This window comes from Mustela putorius, unplaced genomic scaffold, assembly GCF_011764305.1.
Source record: "Mustela putorius furo isolate JIRA1106 unplaced genomic scaffold, ASM1176430v1.1 tig00003969_pilon_pilon_pilon, whole genome shotgun sequence".
Classification (NCBI taxonomy): Eukaryota; Metazoa; Chordata; class Mammalia; order Carnivora; family Mustelidae; genus Mustela; species Mustela putorius.
Genome location: NW_025422112.1, coordinates 2,233,076 through 2,257,511, shown reverse-complemented (window position 1 = coordinate 2,257,511; position 24,436 = coordinate 2,233,076). Strand labels below are relative to the sequence as shown.

The following is a 24,436-nucleotide window of genomic DNA, read 5'->3' as shown; positions in this document are numbered from 1 at the left end:
GAAAAGAATCTTTCCAGCAATTGAAAAGCTCTAGTTTTTCTTCCCTCTGTCTCACCTGCAATGCTTTTGGGCTTTGTGCTTCCCTCTTTGACTCGGCCTGGTTAGCTCCCTTGGGGTTTCCAGCTCACCCAGCCCTACACCATTCCCCTGAGGGGCTGCAGAGGTCCTGCCAACAGAGAACCAACTTCTGAGATAATATGTAAAACTACCAGGCAAAACAAAATAAAACACTTGTTCCTCACTATTATGTAACTGGGGCAAGGGCTAAAATTGCCTTTGACAGATGGATGTTTCTAAAAAAAATAGTGTAAAAACCACTGTGTTATGATATTATGCTTAAAACATTTCTTCAGAGAGTGGCTCAGAGCATTTGGCTGAAAAAAATCCGCAGTCATGATATGACTATATTATATTCTTACTTAGAGTTAAAAGAAAAATCATTTTTCTTTTCTAGATCTTTTTAAAATCTGATTAAAAATTGTAGTTTTCATAAACAATCGTCAAAGATGTTTCCTAACTGAAGCTTTTATCACAATATAGATAAACTGGAAAAGGAAAAGAGGTGGATTTAAAAACTAATATTGAATTGAGATGGTAGGGGAAATGGGAAGATGTTGGTCAAAGAGGACAAACTCCCACCTATAAGATAAATAAGATCTGGGGATCTAATGTACAGCATTTTGACTATAATCGATAATACTTATTATATACAGAGTAGATCTTCAATGTTACCACCACACACACAAAAGTAGTTACGCATTAACTCATGTTATTGTAACAGTTCTGTAATATATACATGTATGTAACCATGACATTGTATACTTTGTGCTTACGTGTTGTATGTCACAAATATGTTATATGTGTTATACGATATAACTCAGTAAAGATGGAAAAAGAAACTAATTGCCATATATATTTTTTTAAACAGAACAAGTATTTTCTGGAATAAATGACTTTTAAGCCTAAAAGTAAATAATATTGAATAGAATTCTATGTTTAGATTACCTGAAGTCCTTTGAACAATGACGAGAATTCGGGAATTAGTTTGGTCTAATTAATTTACTCTATCGTCCATAATGTTTCCCATTGTTTTCTCATCTACCGCACTTCTACTGAGATTATTACATAGGCTCTCAATGGTGATTCTTGTCTTTGGCAGCTACTTGCCACAGTCCCTGCTGATAAGCACAGCTACCTTGATCCTGAGATGCCTCAGTAACTTTCAGTCAGTCCTAACAACATATGATTAAATTCTCTTCCAGTAATTTTTTCCCACAACTCATTTACTTTGCCCCAACTCATCTTTCAAGTTTCCCCCACACCCCTGCAAAGTCCTTGTTTTTATTGGTTCACTATAGACCAGGAAGATTTACCAGATGGTTCCTTTAAATATCCCGCTCATTTCTTTTCTATTGGTATCATCTGTAACTAACTGTCCAAATGATATTTTTGCTAAGCTTCCCCACAGACAGCAGAGCAGGGTGGGCTGGAGCCAGTCTGTTTGGTGTGAAATCTCAGCTCTGCCACTCCTTACCTGGATCACGTGGGCTCAGCTTCCGCACACCTCCTGACACGTAATTTTTCCTATCTAAGAAAGTAATCGTGCTTAGCTCACAGAACTGCGGGGAAGGTAACTTGAGTGTACGTGTGTGAAGCACTTCCGCAAGCACCTGCCATGTGTTAACTACCATATTGTGAAAGGTTGGAGACTAAGGGCACTATCCTTGGAATCTTACTTATATATACCAGCCCTGCCACTTCCTGGCTAGCTCACTGTGGGCATACTACTTAGCCTCTTTAAAGTTCAGTTTCTTCAAGTGTAAAATGGGAATAATACTAACATAATAATGCTGTGGTAAATATTAAATGCTAAAGGTAAATAACTTTGCATAGTGTCTCTATATAATAACTATATAGACTCACAGTGAGTTCTTAATTATAGTAATTGTTTTCATTATCATTATTAAAATAATAATTATTATCTTTGTTGGATTTTCTGGCTACTTTTAATATTCTAGATTTCCGAAGAATTTTATGTATGCATATTAACTGCTCCAGTCTTTTCTATCCTGACTACTATAAAGTTGAAGATTATTGGTTGCTTTTCCCCTAAATGCCTGTATTTGCACTGTATCAAATAGCATTAGAACTGATTAGTTCTTTGACCTGAGTGGAAGCAAAGCAAATAAAAAAATATTACAGATACATTTAGTTTAATAGGATTTCCAGCAGGTGTCATAACTACTTTATACTGAGTTTGTGAGGTAGGTCAGGAAAATACCAGTATGTATCTAACAATGAAGTCTTGAGTCCTCTCACAAATTACATTCTGCCCTGCACCTGTAAGCTTTGATTTTGGTCCAAGTGTGTTACCTGTCATCCTTTTTTTTTTTTTCTTTTTTAAAGATTTTATTCATTTATTTGACAGAGATCACAAGTAGGCAGAGAGGCAGGCAGAGAGGAGGAAGTAGGCTCCCTGTTGAGCAGAGAGCCCGATGCAGGGCTCGATCCCAGGACCCTGAGATCATGACCTGAGCCGAAGGCAGAGGTTTAACCCACTGAGCCACCCAGGTGCCCCACCTATCGTCCTTTTAAAGCCAGGAGCTTTGCCATTACATCTGTATATCCAACATGGTGTTAGTTTTGAAGATAGACCTGCCTGGCTCTGCTATCTACCTTTCAATCTATGACAGATTTACCTAATCTTTGAACCCAAACCTCGTTAACGGAAAAACGGGGATTATACTGCTTACTTTTCATCATTGTTGTGAGATTATGCATGTAAAATCCCTAAAATACAATAGACACCCCCTTAAAGTGACCACCTTTTTTAATCCCTCATCCCTCTTCTTGTGGAAATTAACATCTTATAGAATGGGCATTCAATAAACATTAAGTTGAATTGAATCAAATAGCACAATACATTTTGATATTTTAAATATATATATGAATTTAATATATCAAGAATTATACAATTAAGAATAAACAGCAGAGTATATTTTAATATATTAAGAATATATTTGATATATATTAAAGTTGCTGCTAATTTACCACTATATAAATTTAACATTTTTCTCTCTTGCTTTGTGATTTATTTTTATTTTTATTCTTGGTCAAAATCTCATTTGGAAATGAAACACAGTTAACACAGCAAGCCTGTGAGGTCACTTACTTTATATCCTCATAATGTTATGTATGTAAAGTTAAGAACTTGGGGTTTTGTATTTTAGGCAATAGGAAGAGTTTGATGTTTCTTTACAAAGGAGTGACAAGATAAAGTTAGAATTTTAGGAAAACTCATCTGAGTCTAGCATTTGAAACAAAAACAAAGAAAGAATCAAAAAAGGACTTTTATGTTGTGGGGGTTCAACTAAACAGAAGTAGACAACTGGGGAGGAATCCTAACTTGGGAGATGTTGCAGAATGGTTTAGATGCATGGGTGTAGGAAGAGAGGTACAGTTAGAATGGAAATAACTGAAGACTCTCGAACATATAGGTCAATAGGGAGAGTCAAGGTTTAAGACAGCTTTAGAAATGAAAGCTGAAGATGTGGTATTAGGAGAAAATATGGGTTATAAGCCCTGTAAGGAGCTTACAATAGAAAAAAAAGGAGAATACATCTGGATAAAACCTGTTTGTTTGGGAAGAAATTTTAACGGAGATTGTTTTCTGAGATGAAGAGGATTTGGTAGATTTATTTGGGCTCATTATTTGCCACTAAGAAAATGATCATATATCCTGTATCAAATTTTAAGACTGTATTTTCTTATGTAAAAGAAAATCTTAAATGTGATCTAGGTATGAAATGAAATATATGTTTTGTTTCCTTATAGTTAATGCTTTATGTGTGTAATTCCATTCTGTAGTTTATTGCTTAAAATGCTTTAATACACTTTTGGCAGCTAAAACAGATTAGACATGTTTGGTAAAAATCTGGTTTCAAGCAGGAGTCAGTTTTGGCTTAATGAGTAAGCACTTTTTAATCTACTAAATCCACAGAGATATCTCCTCAAACCTTTTCCTACCTCCTGGGTATGTTTTCTATGTGACAGTAAACTAGACTCTTGTCTCCACAACTATTAACTCTGTAGCGCTGGGTAGGGTTTTGGAAGGAAGGGAGATCATGAGAAATGGATACTCTCACATGGTTTCGAGAAATACTGTTTCCAAGATGGAGCTACTTTGATAAATAAAGGAAGACTAGAGCCTTCCCCTTTTGTTTATATTTTGCTCTTGGTTTCTTTGGGAGTGTCAAGAGGCTAAAAAAAGTAATAAAAAAATACAGAGGATATGTACCCGTGTATGTCTGCCCATGTGTGTATGTGTATGCGTATGTATTATGTGTGTGACTTCTAGAAGGTTTTCAGGTATCTGATGAGGGAAGACATAATAACATTGGACCCTATAAACCTCACTGGTGGATTTACTTAGGGTGAGGTCTCAAACATTCCCCCCCGCTTTTCTTTATTTATTTGACACAGAGAGAGACAGAGATCACAAGTAGGCAGGCAGGCAGGCAGACAGAGAGAGAGAGAGGGAAGCAGGCTCCCTGCTCAGCAGAGAGCGGGTCTTGATCCCAGGACCCTGAGACCATGACCTGAGCCGAAGGCAAAGGCATAACCCACTGAGCCACCCAAGTGCCCCTCACACATTTTCCTATGTCATCTTCTTGATGTATTCCTTGCAAGTTTTAGAAAAGCTTGAACCTCAGATGGGGCTGGATGATGAGTCTAGTTAATTGGGAGATACATGAGAGAGTGTATTTGTGATTTTCCTGCTCTTTTGGTAACATCTTTTAGAAAAAGTATTGTAAGAAAAGTCAGGAAACCAGGGCTGTGACTTTAGATCAGTCATCCCTTTTCTGAAACTTAGTTTCTTCAACATAAAATAAAGTAGTGGACTAGATAAGACCCTTTGTAACATCCAACAGTGTATGATGGTCTTTTGCATTCAGGAGACCCTATATAAATGAAGTGAGGTAGGAGAGATACATCAGATCATATCCCATTCTCTCTACAGATGTGGGACACATTGTCCAGGAAAGAGACCGTGATGGATTTCAGCAGGATGACAGGCAGAGCGCTGGGAATTCTGCAGTCACAAGGGCCATCAGCTGCAGCTGTGGTCAGAAGAGGTCGTGGTGCGGTTCAGCCATCTGGCTCAGACAAATGGCCTGATGGTTTGGCTAAGGAATCCTCCTGATCTCTAAGCTTAGTTGAGTTAATTTGTCTATTTGCGAAAGTCTGTTACGTTATATTTCTACTAGAATTTCACCAGTGTGGAAGTCATACAACATTTAACAGCCAGAATGAACACCAGCTGGTGCTCTGTACTTGTGTGGAGCAGATGAACATATCAGTGGTGGGTACCAGTTACTATTCTGGCGAGTTATTTATTATTTTGCAAAGGTATAAATTTCATCCATATTATTTAATAAAAAATATTGTCATGTAACAGAAATTACAACATGGGCTGACATTACAGCAAAAGACATTGGTTTTTCTTTTCAAGTAGTTACATCTAGTACTGCTAGGAGGGGAAGAACAGCAAGAATATTAAAAGCGAAATTTCTTTCCTTCCCTATGACACACATCCTCATGACTCACATCAAAGAGCTTGTTAATTTAATTTTTTTTTACACCAAGAATAGAAAAAAAAAGGGGAGGGGGATTTTGGACTTATGTGTGGGGGTTGAGAAGCAGAAAGAAAAGACCACCTGAGAGGACAAATTGCTCATTCTCTGCCTCCAAACCTTCTCTCTAGCCCTCACACCGGCTGCCCCCAATGGTCTCTAGCTTTGTTAGTACCATGGCTGTGGAAAATAGGGACCAGATCACTTTACATGGATGTTTATAGGTCATAGGTGAATGTAATGAATATAATACATTAAGGGATATTAAAAAAAAAAAAAAGCCCACTAGTGGCATACTCTTTACTTTGCTTCTAAGAAATATAAGGCAGAATTCAGCCATAACATGGTTTCATATAAAGGGAAAGTACAGTTTCCTATCTCCAATAATGAAGAGAAATTGCCTTAATTCAAATGTGGAGATTATTAAAAGTTATTGCAAAGAACATTTGCAGCTTCCCCAGCAGTGCCTTTAACTCACAAGATATACAGAAAATAATCACAAAGATCCGTGATGGATGGGAAGATTCAGCAGCTACTATTTTCAAGTTACAGGGGGGATCCATAAGGAAAGAGAGCCAAAATATGGATAGGGACTCAATCCTATGTGGCCACTCCTATTTGGTTTTTCTGCAGAAGCCCCTGGCAATCTAAGTAGCTAGGCAAGTTATATTTAACTAAGTTCTGTTTGCTACAAAACCTTAAGGGTGGTATTAACAAAACACATAGAACATTGCTTTTTGGCCAGCAAAAGAAAAGTGATTTTAGGATTCTTATGTCTGACGGTCACCCTGTGTAAGTCTTATTTTTTATTATTATTATTATTATTTTTTTTTTGGTGCGGACATAATCATCAAAATCATAATCAACTCAGAAGAAAAAAAGGATATAAAAATGATTAATTTGTACTCAACACTGCCTCTCAACATATCTATAGAAAGAAATTAAGGCTCAATTCACTTTTGTTATGAATCCTTGGGCCATGTGTATGAAGCAAAGATAGAAAATAAGATGACCTAAGTAATGTGGAAAAAAAAAAAAAGCAGTAGAACTTGTGAAGGCTGAAGAGGCAGTTTTGGGGACATTTTTGCCATGGCTCTCCTCCTTATGTCTATAGCAGACCCTACAAAAAGATCGTAGGAGCAGAGCTGAGAGAAAACTTTAAAATACTTTATAACATTTTCCATCAGCTAACAGTTGACTGAAAAAGGCACATGGAGGAAACTTATTTTCATCTTTGTAAGTGTTACAAAAGCCATTAGTCATCGTGGTAATTATAAGGTACAGGTTTGGATACAATTGCATACAATCCTAAGTGGCCAATAGGAGAAACTGCATCTGTTCTAAAATGACTTAAAATCTAAAACTTAATGCTAGAAGAAGGATGGTTTGTTCAAGTTTCAACTTCAGAAGGAAAATGCACACAATTTCAGAGGATGTTGCCTTATATTAATGGGCAATAATTGAGTATTTTAATAGTCCTTAAATACCTTTCTCTGGAGGTTTAAACCACAGTAGCATTATGTCCATCCTAGTTAAAAAAAATTTCATTACCTTCACATGTTTTGGTTAGTTTAAATATTAGTTACATTTCAAAAAAAAATAATAATCCTACACTGTATTCCAGCAAATTAGTCTCTACTAAGAGGAGACTAGAGCATGAAACTCAAACAAGAATGTTTAATGGAATACAAATGTCTAATCTAGAAACGCTAATAAAAATCTCCTTTCGTTGGATGAAGGCTCTTGGCTTTTATACAGAAAACCACCACACGTGGTTCCCTCAAAATGCATTATAGATCAGGCTCATAATCTTTCTTTCCACAAAAATGGCACAAGAATTGATTTCAATTATCATTTAATACTTATTTCCCTCTCCTGTCAAAAAATGTTCCATACACATGAAATTGGAGGTTGGCAGCCTGAACTCATTTATGGAAATTTTAAGGACTATTGATTTACCAGTGAATTTTCTAGTTCTCTCATTGTTAATGGAAGGATGCCTCAGAGTTGTAATCAGATGATAGGACGGGCTTGCATGCTGATAGGCTTAGTTAAGACTGATGGAAAGAAAAGCTTTTCAAAAGTTTGTCAAAATGAATTTTATAAATTAGGTTAACATGATTGATTATACGCAGACAAATTTCTCATGTAGCACTGAACTGACATTGCTTCTTGCTTTGTTGTATCCCCATATACCATTTTGGTATCTGGGTATTAACTGTTGGAAAAAATTCAAGGTAATTTAAAAATTAACTGGACTTACATCTTTGGAAACAGGGAACCATTTTGTGTACCTGAGGGTTTTGTTTTTGGTCTTTATGCTACACCAACATAGAGGCTACAAAAGAGTGTTTAAGCAAATATTTGTGTTGTCAGTATATTTTTATAGGGAGTGATGGTCTGATGGACACTTCTGGAAATTGTGTGCATTTATCTGCACATTTAATTCTCCTATGAAATCTTTGTTAAAAAGAGAGTATCTCACGGCACCTGGGCGGCTCAGTTGTTAAGCATCTGCCTTCAGCTCAGGTCATGATCCCGGGGTCCTGGGATTTAGTCCTACATCGGGCTCCCTGCTCAGAGGGAAGCCTGTTTATCCCTCTTCCACTCCCCCTGCTGTGTTCCCCTCTCCTGCTGTCTCCCTCTCTGTCAAATAAATGAATAAAATCTTTAAAAATAATAATAATAATAAATGTTGCCATTATTTTCTTCTATGGGGACCAGACCAAGAGTTTGTGGGTCCTAAAGATATACAATTTTGCATTCTATCTTTAAAAAAAGGTTACAAAATTATGAATATGTATTTGGCATGAAAGTGAATATTTTGAATGACAAAAGCAATCACAACTAATTAGAAAATTTTTAAAAACTGAAAATACAAACATCACAAAATCCAGAAAATGGTCCAGTATTTTTATTAACTAGTTGCCTAATATACCTACCCCTAGATTATTTTTCCTATTTTTTGAAGGCATAATTTTTTATCACCTTTACTATGACAATGACTTTATCATATTTTCTGTAGAGAGAAGAGGAAATTCAGTTTTTTTCCTCTAGCTGGTTGACAAAATCTTTGTTATAATCGATAGTTTGGAAAGTTTCTTTTGGTTTCACAACTCATTAGTGGTTACATTCTAGACTATGAGGATTACTGTCAAGTTAGGGGAAGCCTCTATCAAGTTTCCCTCAGATCTGTCGTCATGATATGGAAGAGTTTTTGACAGAATATTTCTGGCCCCATACAATTCGAACCATGTTTCTCTACCACTAAGCACGTATTTTCAGCACCAGTGTCTGAGTCCCCAGTTTAAATAACAGTGAGAACTGTGTCCATGAAGACTTGTGTATCATGACACCAGGGGAGACGGGAAGAGTATTCCTGGAATCATTTCTGTAACAGAGCGCTAGCCATACCTAATCACACAAATAAAATATCCAACTACACTGAAAGTAAATGAACTCCACGTACCATGATTTCACAAATGGCCTTGTCTGCTAACATCACCTCAACCGAAGGCAAGTGTGACAGGTCAGGAAGTGATCTCAACTTACAGCAGGTGAAAGAATTTATTTCTGGAACTCAGAGACACGACCCTGTGAGCACCTGGGTAAGCCTTGGAAAGGAGTTTCTTCAGCTTCAAAGTCCATGTTCACTGCCTGGCCCTCCCCACTCCAGCCCTCCCTTCTGTCCCACTCTCATCCCTCCTACAGCAAACCTTGTGTGAGCCTTGCCTGGTCCTTCCAATTCCTTTCATAACTTCTTTTTTTTTTTTTAATTAATTTATTTTTTATTTAATTTTGGCATAACAGTATTCATTATTTTTGCAGCACACCCAGTGCTCCATGCAATCCGTGCCCTCTATACTACCCAGCACCTGGTACCCCAACCTCCTCCCCACCCCCCTACCCTGCCAATTCAAACCCCTCAGATTGTTTTTTAGAGTCCATAGTCTCTCATGGTTCTTGTCTTAAACCCTACTGTTTCCATTTTCAGTGTTTGGCCTGGATACTTCCAATCCCGTTCTTATGCTTACATAAGTCAAGGTCACATCTCATTAAGCCTCATTGTTGTTGATTGCCTAAATATCTCCTCTTTCTTAACTGTTCTCCAACCCACCATAATAATTGAGAATTAGGAACAATTGAGAATTATAAAACTCCCCCAAATCTTTATCTTCTGCTCATAAATCTTTAGGTAGCCTTTAATTACAGTGGGTAACGCTAGACCCTCAGCCTTTGAGGTCAGCCTATATTATGTCTATGGCTATCTTAAATGAATTCTATTTCCCCAAACCATTCTCTCGGATTCTTCAGACTTGATTTGAAAGGTCCCTCTTCTAGCCTTCCCCCTTATCATTCTTTTCTGCATGGAGCTTCCTACCTCTTCTCTCTACTTGTCAAAGCTCTACTTGCTCATCTTGGTCTGCTCTTGCCATCTTCCTTGCTGTGTTAGAAGTTTTCTAAAACATCCAATGCCATGGTGATAACTCCCTCTACTGGAAGCAAGTGTGGTCTCTCTTTGACACTTAATATATGCTATTTGTTTAATATTTATATAAAACATGCATGTGTACTTAAGTGTGCACAGCTATAACATCTTTCCAACAATATTATAAGAAGGTTCAATTCAATTGCTATCACTAAACACTTTACTATTAGAACTGCAAACATAAAATAAATTTAAGAAATACTTTCTTCCTTTAGGATGCTTAATTAAATCTTGTGAGAGAAGAGCAAAAATTACTTGCAGTACAAGGTAGAGTAAAGTAAGAGTCCTATATAGCAATCTCATAGGACATGTTAATCGTTAAACTAACTCTCTCTCCCACTAGATGGCATGTTTTTCAGAGTACAGGTCTTTTTAACCACAGCTTTTATATTTCCAGCGCCTAGTTTCTGAAGATACTGAGTTTTCCATAGTCAGAGATAGTCCTGTAGGGATGGGGGATGTCCTAAATATGGCTGAGGAGATTCAAACACTGACTAGATGTCATGTTTGGTCTGGATGGGAGGTGTGGAGCACAAATGGTTTGTATTCCTGCATGTGACTTCTCTGTGAGGCAAGCTTATGATGACAGAGATCCAGAGATCTGGAGACCGGAAACGGCACACAAGTCTCAATATCAAACGTTACTTTCCTCATCTACTAAAATAGCTCATGAACAACTGGTCGTCATTTATTAAGAGATTAAGTGAACTAATATAGTGCCTGGAACCTGGTAGGTACTCAAAAATTCATGTTTCGGTTTACCCTCTCTTAACGTATTATCCACTGAGAGAGCTGATCAGCTTCATATTTTGTCATGTAGGAGATTTTCTGAACTCTACTCTTCAATTCCGGACATCTACTTTAATCACAATGACGGATCTGTAAAATTTAAATGTACCTCTTAGTAGGAAGTCAGTGAAAAGAAACTTTAAAATATTTAAAGTCTGGATTAGGATGTGCAACCATGAGACACAAATTCACATTTTTTAAAACTCCACTAACACGAATGGTGGCTTTAAACAGCAATCTCATTTACTGTAAGCTGTTGCTTGTCAGGCAAGCTGCAAGGAGTGGATTTGATTACATCTATACATTCTGTGTGGTCAGAAATTTAGTGCTGGGACCCAGCAGGGGAGAAAGAAAAGTCTGAAAAGAGAATTGGCTCCCAGTGTCATGTATAATAAAGGGAACCTTTTCTAAGAAATTTTATCTGAAAGTTAAGAACTCCTTGGAGATTTTTACCATCAACTCAGCACGGTGCTATTATTTTGTTACCGAGACACTTAAACTTTTGTTTTTCCTACCCCTTACAGAGGAATCAATAGTTTAAAATTAGAGCAGAGAGGAGCAGCTCTTGAGTGTTAATCTGAGCTTGGCCCTGAGACCTTAAAGATTGCTGTCAGCAGCTTACCAGCCATGCATTAAACTCTGTACATACTCACTGTTTATAGGGAAAAAATTAAAATATGACATATGACAGGTTTTAATGAAACATGGCATAAAGGGGTTTTTGAAGAAAAGTTATCTACCTTTTCCTATTACTAAGACTAAGATAATGGAGATATATTTCAGGATATCTGCCAAGTTCATAATACTTTCTCTTTCTCTGGAAACTAGAGAAAGAATCTCCTCTTCTTCTCCCTGGAGTTGGGCTCCCAGTAAACATGTTTATATTGTATGAACTTGACCTTTACCCTATTCTTGCCACTGGTGGCTGGGAAGTAGTAGATCCTAGACTTAATTTCCAGAAACTGTTCTCTAGTCATAGCTGACTGACTAGTGTTGGACACTTGACAAGCCTGGGTAAACATCATTCCTTCGCTGGGGATCTAGACTAGGACTGAGAGACGGACAAACCAGTCAGTATCTGTAGGTGACAAGGACTGGTCACGAATATGGCAGACCTAGGATGGACAAACATTGATCAGAGACGGCAGCAAATTCAGTATGTAGATTAAGTGAATAAAATCAGATGCACGTGATGTGACAAGCACTGGGTGATACACACAACTGATCAATCATTGAACACTACATTGTAACTAATGGTGTACTATATGTTGGCTAATTGAATTTAAATTAAAAGAAGAAACATATATGCAAAGAACAGACATGAGATATAAGATTCTTGAAAATTTTCTGGTTCTTTGTTCTAGACCTTTCTTTAGGCCTGATGACATTGCTATTACTGGATTTCATGACTCTCTATTCATATGAACCAGCCCCCCCCCCCCCCACACACACACTGTTGTGAACTTTTAATTCATTCATTCAATAGGTACTTATGTCATAACTACTAGGTTTCAGGAAAGAGATGGCAGAAGAGTAGGCTCTGGGTTTCCTGACCTGAGGGTTGTTTATGGGGGAGAGTATATTTATTGTTTCTCATTTTGCAATTTTAAGATTGTCTAAAGATTTTAAATACTGATACCTGATACTGTATAAAACATACGTTAGATGAACACATTTCCCCTTTCCTGTAGAAAGGGAAATCCAAGCCTCCGAGTATTTACAAATGACAGAGCAAGTGACGTGGTGAGAATGCAAACCTCGGGATGCAGCTCTGTGTCTCTCAGGTCAGGTCCCTTCCCTCCAGCAACGCAACTGACGTTCCCTCAGGCTAGATTTTCCCCTTCCCTCTCTGGCGCTCCTCATTTCAATAAAGGACCCCTCGATTTAACCCACTTGTTCAGTTCAAGGTTCAGTGTAACCTGCACTTCACAGAAACTTCACAAAGATTTCATTTCGTTTCTTTTTTCGCAGGTTTTACATCCAGCCCATCATCCAATCCTAACAGACCATTTTCCCAGTGCTCTCAGACTCCGATCTCTTCTCATCCCCTCCAAGCCATTATTCTGTCCATGCGGAATGACTGCAAAAAGTCACTTGCCCCTCTCTGTTTCTACTCTGTGCCCACCCCATATTCTGTTCTCCAGATGTCCGCAGAATAAACCTCTTCAAACATAAATCTGATCATGTCACTCTCCTGCCCCACAGTCCTGTCCATCCCCTGACCTTATCTCATCTACCACCTCTGCCTCACACATCCTGTTCCAGCTGTAACATCCTCCTTGCTTTCCCCAAATATTCCAAGCAGGTTCCATTTCAGGGTATCTGTACTCCTTGTTTCCTTTACCAGTGATGCCTTTTATGGAGGCAGCCCCTGAGACTGGACCTTCGCTTCGTGATGCAATTGTTCAAGTCTTGCCAGCACAGAGACCTTCCCCGACAGCCCATGGTACAGTAGTGGCATCCCACTTAACCCCAGAGCATTTATGTCTACCTGGCATTACTTGGTTCACTCAGTGACATGTGTTTGCTCTCCTCCCGCTAAAACGTGAACTTTAAGGAAGCAACTGTTTGGTCTGTTTTGTTCACAGCTACATCTCCAGGACTTTCAGGACAGTGCCTACAATAAGAGCGAGGCTCAGTCAATGATTGGGTGAATAAATAAAAGGGACTGGATACTTCCCAAATATCTAAGTAAAAAATTCAGATTATATGACTTTACATAGTTTCCTTTCCTTACTCTAAGAACTACCCTCCTCCTAGATTTCCATTGAGAATATAAACTTTCTCATTCATGTTGCTATAGACTCTTTATGCTTTTGTAGCTTACTCTTACTGGGTCTGCATTCCAGTGATTTATCTGACTATAAATTGGAATGCACATGGAAGGCTACAGCGTTTTCTTAGCTATACCAAAGCTACAATGTTTTGCCAATCTTATTCTCTTTCACAGTGCCCTGTAAATTTCACATGCCCTATACATTTTCTGGTTAATAACAGTGTTGACCACAATTAACTGAAAAAGTTTTCTCTCTCTTTAAGTTTTTGAAGTAAGATCTGACTATTTAAACTTCTATTTGGAAGATAAAAACACACCAGAGTAGCAATATACATAAAGATGGCAGAGGTAGAAGGTTTCTTGGAGACTTGAAAAAAAAAAAGAAAAGAAAAGAAAAGAAACCCCCCAAACCTCATCATCCCTGTTGTGGATGTTTAGTTCACTCATTTAACAAGTTCGTATTTCATACATTACATATCTCAGGAAAGAGATGGCAGAATCAAGACTAGGCTCTGTGTTTCCTGTCTTGTAGTCTTGTTCACAGGGTAGAATACATTTTGTTTCCAATTTTGCAATTTTAAGATTGTCGAAAGATTTTAAATATTGATACCTGATACCGTATAAAAGACTTTTTTTTGGCATAAAACATACTTTAGATGAATGTATTTCTTCTTTTCCAGTAGAAATGGATTTCTAAACTTAATTTTTCTCACTCTTGCAAATAGAGTCAATGTTCCATATTAAGCAATAACGTTATTTCTAAATACTAACATATTCCAAGCACTAATACATTTTTTAGTGACACCTATCGATAATGTTCACTTTGTTTTAGAATATATTTTACTTTGTTATTAACCAGTTCATTAAACATTTATATGTTTTGAGTGTCTAGCATGTGATGGTAACTGTCCTTGAAGAGTTTATGTTGTTGGTTTTTTTTATTATTATTTAAGAGTTTATGTTTAATGAGTAACCACTCACAGAGGACATTTAAGAAGACAGCATGTCTGTGCACGGTTCAATGAAATAAACACCCAGACCAGGGATGAGCTTGCTCGAAAGTTTAAAGGTAAAATGAATCTATTTCATAAGATGACGACTGGCTTGCGTCAATTAACTTTAACATTTACAGTAGATTTACTATGGTTACACAAGTGATTAAGAACCTGTCCCTTTTTTATAATTTTCACAATATTCTAGTCACCAGGACTAGAATACATGTGACCAGTGGAATATTAACAACCTGGATGAAAGGTCAAAGGGTGTATATCGTGACCCAGTGGTTGGGAAGGGAGGGGAATGCCTATAGACACTTCATTCCTTCTGCTCATTCTATATTTTTTGAATTCTTCACATCTGCCAATCCCATATATTTCATATGGTGAAAGAGAGAGCAAGGATATTTAAATGAAAGACCAGTCGCGTGATCTTACATTCTTACCAAAGTTTACAAGGCAATTATATTGTATCTGTCAAATGCTTCTGAGTGATTTTCATGCTCATCTTTAACATGTCCTAGAAGAAACTTCTGAGTATATGACAATTTACATTATATTCATAATTATATCCATTTTGAAAAATGATCTTCTAAAGAATAAGAAAACCTCAGGATAGTTTGACTCTTAAAATGCAAACTGTTTAACTGGCACCAACAATCATGGCACCTGGAAAATAAAAGTTTTCTCAAAATGCTCTCCTTTAAATGCACTGCTTAAATTTTGTTGCAAATGACCTTTGTTTTCTGTGACTCTCTGTATTGAGTGTCTCTGAGGGTTAACCTATTACCCAACCAGCTGAACTCTTCCCACCCACTGATTTCTCAAGGGTACTTACATATTCTTCATAAGCTTCATGGGCTGGAGGAGGGGGTGCCCTATATCCTGGCACTGTCGGTGCCCCCCGGGCTCGTGGGGTTGGGACTCCTCTTGCTACAGGGGGCACTGGAAGAGCTCCGCGAGTCACAGTAGCCCCTCGAGGGGTGAGTACACCTCGTCCAGGTGGTGGCGGGGGAGGAATGGCACCCCCACGGCCCCTAGGAGAAACAGGTCATGTATAGATGAGAAATCAGGGATGAGAGAAAGAGACTAAAACATAGCATGCCCATCTTATTGCCATATGATAGGAAGAAAACCAAATTTATCTGTATGCATGAGTGCTCCCGGGTGTGTGTGTGTGCGTGCGTGCATGTGTGTGTGTGTGTGTAATTGAGTTTCTTTAGGGTATAAAGTATTTTGATCTCTACGGTAGAATAAATTTTGTAAATGTTGGCTATAACTTCTCATAATGAAACTCATGCAAAATGCTTTAATATAAAATGGGAAAAAAATGAACACAAACCAACCCACTCTCATTTTATTCCAGTTTTTCCAAGCAGACCCATATCAGAGCTTCAGCTAACCCACAAAGTATTTCCTGCTTTTTAAAAGTTCACCGTATGCCAAGTTTGCTTTTACAAAAGATGTACATTGGCACCTGTTTTCGCTAACTGAAAGAAATCAGAAGATGATTTCCACTTTTATGAAAAAGGTGAAAAGTAAAAATAGTGTTGAGCATTTTTTTTTTTGTAGCAAGTCAGTACAGAGGTAGCATGTACCCTAAGCAGCCAGAGTGTCTCCACCAAGCTCCTTCCCCAAGAACTACACTTAGCATCTCCATACCAAGCCCTCAGAGCTTTGAACTGTGTGAACATCTGTGCTTTATCTTCATTTATTTTGTGTATCCATTACCAGGATGTGTCCTAAGGTACCAGAAAAGCCTGAGAGGTTATTTTTCAGGGGTCTGGGAACACTCAAAAAAATTTCCATATAAATTAATGGTAATTGCTTCTTTGCTTTATGCCATTTCAGCTTATGAAAGGTCTCACAGGCATGCTGGATAGCAGGGGAAACCTGCATGACCCGCTGGACCATCCACGAAACTGAACTGCTGAATGTCAATGTCTCCTCCACTCTGGAGGTAATTGACAGTGAGGTGCAATGTTGTATTTACAAAGGAAAAAAAAAAAAAACATCTGACTGCACTTTCACACTTTAATAAAACGTGGAACTTGAAGCACGGTGATATCATTCTGCTTATTCTAGTAGCTGAAGCTTCAGGTCGTTAAAACCACAACTCCCTGTCACTGATTTGTCATCGGGCATACGACCCCCTGAACTGGTACAGTCACTAATATAATTTGTTTGCCTATGGTAACTACGGTGTTAGTGAAATATGTCAGGGTTCTGAGATAAAAGAGTAGACTGAATGCTCTGTACTACGGTGCTTGCCTAAGATCAAATGGTTGCAGCCAACTTTTATGGTTTTCCAAGGCCTTTGGAAAGGTTGAGTGTTTGAAGTCTTTGGGCAAAAGCATGGTTATTTCACTTTTTATTATGTCTGAAAGGCTGGCCTCCAGAAAGCACTGCTTTCAGCGGGAACACTAAAGCTTTGGGGAAAATGATGATCCTGGGGATGTCAACAATCACACTGTTTGGCTGTGCCCACGGACGGGGGGATGGAGGCTTTGCATTCAGCTATGAATAGCAGTCAGCTGGCTTCTTCTTGCTTGCGGAAAATGAGCTTTTGTGAGCGGACGGTAAGAATGCTGGTAGAGTCCTTAAAAGTTTTAAATAGATTATAGAGCTGATGAATAGAGAAATTATCAAACAATTTATTGTAAGTCTAATGTACCGAGAATGTTCTCCTGGATTGGGGAAGGTGAAATACGAAGGACCCAGAAGGCTCAGTGCCCATTTCAAATACAGCAGTAGCTGAGAATACACTATACTATATTACCATGATAATATAAAACACATCTGTGAAAAAGGATGTAAAGACCAATTTTACCTTCACTGGGTCTCCAAGCTTCTCTCTGTTTCCTCCTAAGTAGGGTGAGCATATGTCCAGGTTTGCCTAGAACAGTTCTGATTTACAACTGTTGTCCTAGCTTCCCGTTCAGTTGAGCATTTTAACACTCTCAGAAGTGCCCAGGTGTGGGTAGTAAATTATATCTACACTACATTCACAAGTGCTGTCTATCCCACTGAATAATCAGAGGTAAGTAAGTCGTATAACTAACTCCCGAGGCTTAAGGTGGATTTTTTTTTTTTTCCCTAATGGGTAAAATCGAATCTCTGAATCTGTAACAATTCTTCCTGCTTTAAAATTATAGGATGCTCAGGGCCCCCGGGTGGCTCAGTAAGTTGAGCACAGACTCATAATTTTGGCTCAGATCATGATCTCAGGTTCATAAGATTGAGTCCCATGTGGGGCTTTGTGCTCAGCAGGGGGTGTTCTTGAGATTCTCTCTCTCCCTTCTCCTTCTGCCCCTCTCCCCACTCAAGCTCTCATTCTAAAAAATAAATAAATAAAAATAAAAGTAAAATAAAAAGAAAATGATGCTCACACAAACGTAATTTCTCACCCTATTCCTCCCTCAGTTATGTCCCAGACACAACCCTAGAAACCTGTCTCCTGAATCTGACTCAACACCTCTTATAGGCTGTTTCCTTTCCTTTGAATTTTAATCTCACATCTGTCTTCTCCGATTCAGCTGAAGTCTCACATCACCTATTTTAGGATACCATTCCTGGATGAATCTACACTACAGTATCCTTCATTTTTCTGATTTCTTGAAAGTCTTTGAATACAATCTAGTTATTGCCTACCCACTTTGTTGAAAATTATCTTGACTGAGATTAACAGTAACCTACCTGTTTCCAAACCCAAACAGTCCCCATTCCACTGCACTTATTACATATGTCACTGTGCATTGATAACTAGCTGGAAAACACCTTCTTTGGACTCTTGCATTCTCTAACACTAATGATGACTATTACCTGTTTCCTTTCTAACACATGCCATACCCTGGATTATATGTCTCATATTGGAGGTTCTTTCAAGGGTCTATTAGAATCTCCTGAAGGGGGCGCCTGGGTGGCTCAGTGGTTTAAGCTGCTACCTTCGGCTCAGGTCATGATCTCAGGGTCCTGGAATCTGAGTCCCGCATAGGGCTCTCTGCTCAGCAGGGAGCCTGCTTCCCTCTCTCTCTCTCTGCCTGCCTCTCCATCTACTTGTGATTTCTCTCTGTCAAATAAACAAATAAAATCATAAAAAAAAAAAAGTTAAACTGAGGCATATGAAATATTTAGAATCTCCCGAAGACTGTGAAAAACTCTAAATTCCAGACCAGGCCAATTAAATCACAATCTCAAACGGCAGGAATCTCTCAGGGATTTGTGTGCAGATCAGTTTGGGAACCACTGCCTTATATGTATTATCTAATTTTAAAACCTTGATGACGTTGTTATGTAGTTATTCCTGAGATACTTTAAAGGTTGAGTACCAAGTTACACAGAAGGTACAAGTCACCTGCTAAGGTCACACGAGCAATCCACAGTCCTTGAATTAATTATAGGAATAATTTTATTATTTGTTTAAATTGGTTCTCCACCTAATCTTAGTGGATGATATCATTCATCCCTAACTAGGTTAGACATCAGAGAGTTATCCTTGTCGTGGGCCAAATATTTTTTCTTCTCCGACATCTAATTGGGCACTAATTCCTATAAATTCTAATCTCTAAGCTAGTCCTATATCTCTACAGTCCAAGGAGTTCATTTCTGTCTTGGATAATAGCGTCTTCTTACTGGCTTCCCTGCCATAAGTCAGTGTCTTTCTGTTTGTCTCTCTTTGAGTGCTTTAATTCTTCTCTCTCACTTACAGTGAAGACTGAATAGTCTTCCTTAGAAACAAGTATGACTACTCCCCGTCTTTCACAAACTGCATTAGTGCTATGTATTAATTCTCATCGTAGTAAACAAAAGCCTCCAAAATCCGCCCCTAATGTTTTATTTTCCTCAGTTTGCTCTCAATCAATATATAGTGATAATGTGTGTCAGAGATGTCAAATATCCTAATTCTTCAATTATGTACTATAAATTATTATAATATATAGACATAATGCTTTGTTCTGTGGTATGCACAATTACTGGAAGATTAGTTTTTATACCTATATTTATTGAAATGAAAATTTCTTTAATTAAATATATTTCCAATAAATTATTATAGAAGTTTTCAAATATCCCAGACACCATTCTTATATAAGTGTAATTGAATGACTTAATAAAGTCATAATTTCCTAAGCATATACAAATTAGCTTCCATTAACTCATGTTTTCAAGAGCTTCCTAATCAATATGATCTTCTGTTTTGTAAAGCTGTTTCCTTATTCTTTTTTAACTGTAGATACTTTCCATCATGTGGTTTGAAATAGAAGACAGCAGAATTCTGGTCCATTTACTATCATTAACGTTAATATATTAATGATATCAATATAGCATTGAAGTGAGGTTTAAATTTCAACATTAGGTAGTATCAGATTTGTATGATATATGTGTTCTTAAAAAGCAAAACTTTCAAACACTTTTTTTCTAGCACACTTAAAAAACTAGACCACAATGCACTATTCTTTATTAAACCATAAATATTAATATTTTAGAATGAAACTGTACTGAAATTGAATCTTATATGGTCTGCTGAAATTCTGAAACATAATGATACATTAAGGAGCATCAATAGCAAAATAAAATATATTAATACGAATTTATAATCTCAAAAGTTAGTTAATGTATTTTTTAAGAAATGGTCCTAATTTCAAGGAATATAGAATAGAAAAAACTTGTTCCCCATCTGTAGACTTTCTAAATATATATTAGGTTACACTATATAAATCTCAATATATACTAGGTTACACCATATAAAACTTGGCATTTTGGGAATTACAAAAGTGACAGTTCCATTATTTAAGGCACATGATTTAATCAATTTAAGATTACCTGTAACGATATCATTTCACAACCCATCATGATGAGCTTAGAAATGTACAAGATTTTATAAAAGACTGATTCCATAAAAGTATGTCCATAAAAAAAGTTATGTCACATTAATTTTTAGCAATAATTAGCTAATTAGCATTAGAGAGCACTTATGTTCATCTTTGGGGATAAAAAATGTAATAATCTCTGGAAGATTTTAAGAAGTTTTCCTTTAGTTAAATGTAATTTTCAGAATTGACACATTTTATTTTTAAATAGCCATTGCCTTGTATTTTACTTGGATATTTATCATTTTTTTTCTGATTAACTGCAAAATGGAGAAGTTTATGGTTTAAATGTTAAAACTGATTTTTGACACTGGTGGCTGACAATATTTGGGGCATAATTTATTAAATAAATTGAATCAGCAAAGTATCCTAAAATCTCTAATGATGATTTCTATGCAGTGTATGAAATAATATTCTAGATCTATATCCTTGAGAGATTTGAAGGCCAACTCTAACAGGGTAGAGAGAATGACTGAATTACACAGTCAGTGTGAAGGCTATGAGTATTTTTTGCTTTACCTCTTCACAAACCAATGCTTTCTATTGAAAGCTGGAGTAATTCAGAATCATACAAAACAAATTCTGGTGCAGAAAGATCCCAATTTTGTGTGTGTGTGTGTGTGTGTGAAGTGAATAATATCAAATAAAATCCTCTCTGCTGACCAAAGGCATTCCAAAGTCAAATGTACCTGAATTTTCAATACTCTTACCATCAGCCATATAAGAAGTATGCCTTTCTGGACTAGTGGCGCAGATATTTTCTCCCTATCTATCTAAACATCTATCTTCCTAGCTCCTCATCCCTGTCTCTCTACCTACCCAGAAAGACTATCAATTCAAGGGCCACTTAAGGCACAGACACATTTTTAACTTTCTCTTCATGCAAGATCATCCTGGTTCAAAAAAGGCAAAGAATTGTATCATCTGCATGCTCTAATCCTGAGCACAGAACCACAAAGAAGAAAGTCTCAGGTTTATGCCTCTTATTTTCTTGGGATAGTTGTTAAGAGCCCTACCTGGAAATTTTAGAGTCAGACCACTTATGAAACTTTGGGCAAATTCTTTACACCTTTCTGTACCTCAATCTGTCACCTGTGAATGATACTTAAGCCTGGTATGGAAGGCTTGGTGAGTTAATTTATGAAAGTGCTTATGCATTATATAAGCATCCACTGTCATGGTTTTTATTGTGGTGGCCACTGTTGTTTATTCCTACCTGTGACCATGGCACTGGGCAGGTCGGCAAAGGCTTGCCATCCGTGTTTGCTGTTAATTTATTTCAAGTAAGAGCTAATGTACCTTGAAGGGGTTGTGGGAGCTATTCTGATCCCTCTGCCTCTAATGCCTCTGCCACGACCAGAGTCCTCTGAGCCATTTAAGTAAGATAATTCACGTAGCTGTTCCTGACGAATCTCATCATTGTAGTCCTAGAGAAACAAAAACAAAAAAAAAAAAACAGGACCTGATGAGTTAAAATGGGGAATGGGGGGTTCTTAGAGCTGAACAAAAACAATACAAAAGGACATTTTTCATCCATTTTCTGGAGTCTTGTATATGAAAATCTAAAGTGATGTAGAAAGTGTATATACTTTAAATTCCTATTTTTATATAGAGAAATTGAAGTTGCTTCTTTTATCAAGGAAGTACTCAGCAGGAAATCAGATGAAATGTGCTGGGATATCACTTGATGTATTAGCCAGAAAAGGAAAGACAGCAATACAGAACAAAATCGTGGAATATACCAAAGTGGTGATTAGCATAAGGAATACTGAAAAACAGCTCTCCTGGGATGGTATGTGTAAACTGTGATGGCTGCATGAGTCTCAAACACCTCCTGATGCATAAACCAAAAAGGGGTGGTCTCAAGGCCCGGAGCAGACGCTGTGTTAAAATCATAAAGAAAGACAAACCACAGAGCAAAGTTTCATACAACTGAGAAGCTGCGTGATCCAACCAAACAACCTGACGGACAATACTTAAAAATAAGGGATTTCTGGCGTTCTAGCATTGGGATGATGGAAAGATAGCCACAGTGAAAGGTAAATTTCACAGCAACAACCAGAGATTCAGTCAAAGTCAAAGGCACTTTATCTTTCATTAGTGTGGAAATATGTCCATCATTTTAATGGGCCCAAAGAAATGATTGGAGTCCCTAACAATGAATACTCTTTAAAAAACAAGTATCAGTCTTACTTGTCTCTCCTTTTATTAACACACACCCCCACACCCCCCATACAATACCCCTGCTTGAATAGTACAAAATTGAAAAATTGGTTATTTTTACCAAATGGCCACTGATTAAATTCTTTTTCTAAATATATGTTTAAGTGAAATCATGGTAGTGGATTTGCTAGTGCTGAAGAAAGGCCTAGAAGTGGACACTAGAAATATCTGTAAAGGGAAGGCTGACAGAAATGATGTTTGAAGCCCAGTTGTGTGCCCCCAAACACAAATATATCCTCTTACCAATGTTGTCGGTTTAGCTCAGCATGTATGTGTTACAGTAATATTAACTAAATACTTTGTATCCTTACCCACCCACTTCTGTTCAGAAAAAGGCAGGGATGCATTCAGCCTACAAGGATTTCTAATGCACAGCTTTACGTCATGCTCCAAAAATTGCCTTGATTACAAGCAGAAGTACTAGTCACTCCAAAGTATTTATCTTCTTATTTTTAACATGTTGCTTTCATGTTCATCCTCTTCAGCATCTCGTAATGGGCTCAGCACACTTGGCTGACAGAGAGCTATACAGTAGAAAATTACAGTTTCCACTGTAATATATATATATTCCACTTCTACTTCTTAATTTTCACATTCAAGCAACCACCAAACTGAAGAATAAACATGTCTATTATTTCCTTAGGATCAGGGAATGGGACGAATTGCTACTTCTGAGTGAACTGGCCAGCCATCATTAAAATGAAATACTAATTCTGTAATTTCCTGATGTAATAGTCCCAATTGGTAAGGGGAATCATTTTGTTTTCTTATCTGAAGAAGATCCATGAACTCTCAGGGTCCTTATTAACTGTAAAACAAGATAGATTTTCATTGTTGGCAACCCTGAAATTGAAAAACTAAGACATTGGAGATGAATCCAATATATGTAAATTCTACTTTTATGCTAGAATCAGAAAATGTAATAATGTAGATGTCGTCTCATGTATCGGATACTCATAAAGAAGAGGGGGAGGAGGAGGCTGGGGAGGAAATAAGGGGCAGGGAGGGCAAACGTATTAATCAGACAATATGAAAGAATAATTCCCAATTTGATCAGACCTCCCTGCATCCATACCTTAGAGAGATCCCATTACACTGACTCTGGTATTATCCATGTGATTTGTCTTAGCCAATTGGACAAGAAGACAGGTGACAAAAGCAAAGACTTGAAAGGTGCTTCCATACTCTGGAACTTGCCCTTTCTTGTCACTGAGACATATGCCTCCAGGTAAAGAAGCCCATGCTGGCTTTCTGGATAAAGAGAGACCATGTGGAGAGAGGCTCCAGCCACCCCTTCCCTCTTACCATCCCATCTGAGTTCCCAAACATGAGAGTGAGGTCATCCTAGACCATCCAACATGAGTCAAGTGGATGAAGACTGAAAAAACAATTCACCTTCTTGCTCCCAGAATGGGAATAATAAAGGGGTGCATTAAGCCAGCATTCTGGTGGTTTGTTTTATGCAAAAGCTAACAAATCTAGAGGGGGCTGACCAGCGTGGAACACGAGAGACCAGTCGGAGAGGCTTACTTCAGCAGGCTTTCTCCTTTCCTGTCCGAAGGAGGGTGTGTAGGTCCAGGTGTGAGCTACACATTTCTTGGGGTAGGTATAGCCCTCATCTGGTGGTAAATATAGCTAATGTCATACCCTAGTGTCACTAGAGT

The 24,436-nt window shown here is 37.7% G+C and overlaps 1 protein-coding gene across 5 annotated transcripts in view; it reads right to left on the bottom strand.

Annotated features, from left to right (window-relative positions):
- The window catches only part of KHDRBS2 (KH RNA binding domain containing, signal transduction associated 2), a 628,493-nt gene that overhangs the window by 220,402 nt on the left and 383,655 nt on the right, over positions 1 to 24,436 (bottom strand). For all 5 annotated transcript variants that reach the window (XM_045070404.1, XM_045070405.1, XM_045070408.1 and 2 more), the window contains exons 5-6: positions 21,849 to 21,976; positions 15,521 to 15,719 (exon numbers count right to left, since the gene is read on the bottom strand). In XM_045070404.1, the coding sequence (XP_044926339.1) occupies positions 15,521 to 15,719; positions 21,849 to 21,976 (327 nt within the window). The remainder of the gene's footprint in view (positions 1 to 15,520; positions 15,720 to 21,848; positions 21,977 to 24,436) is intronic.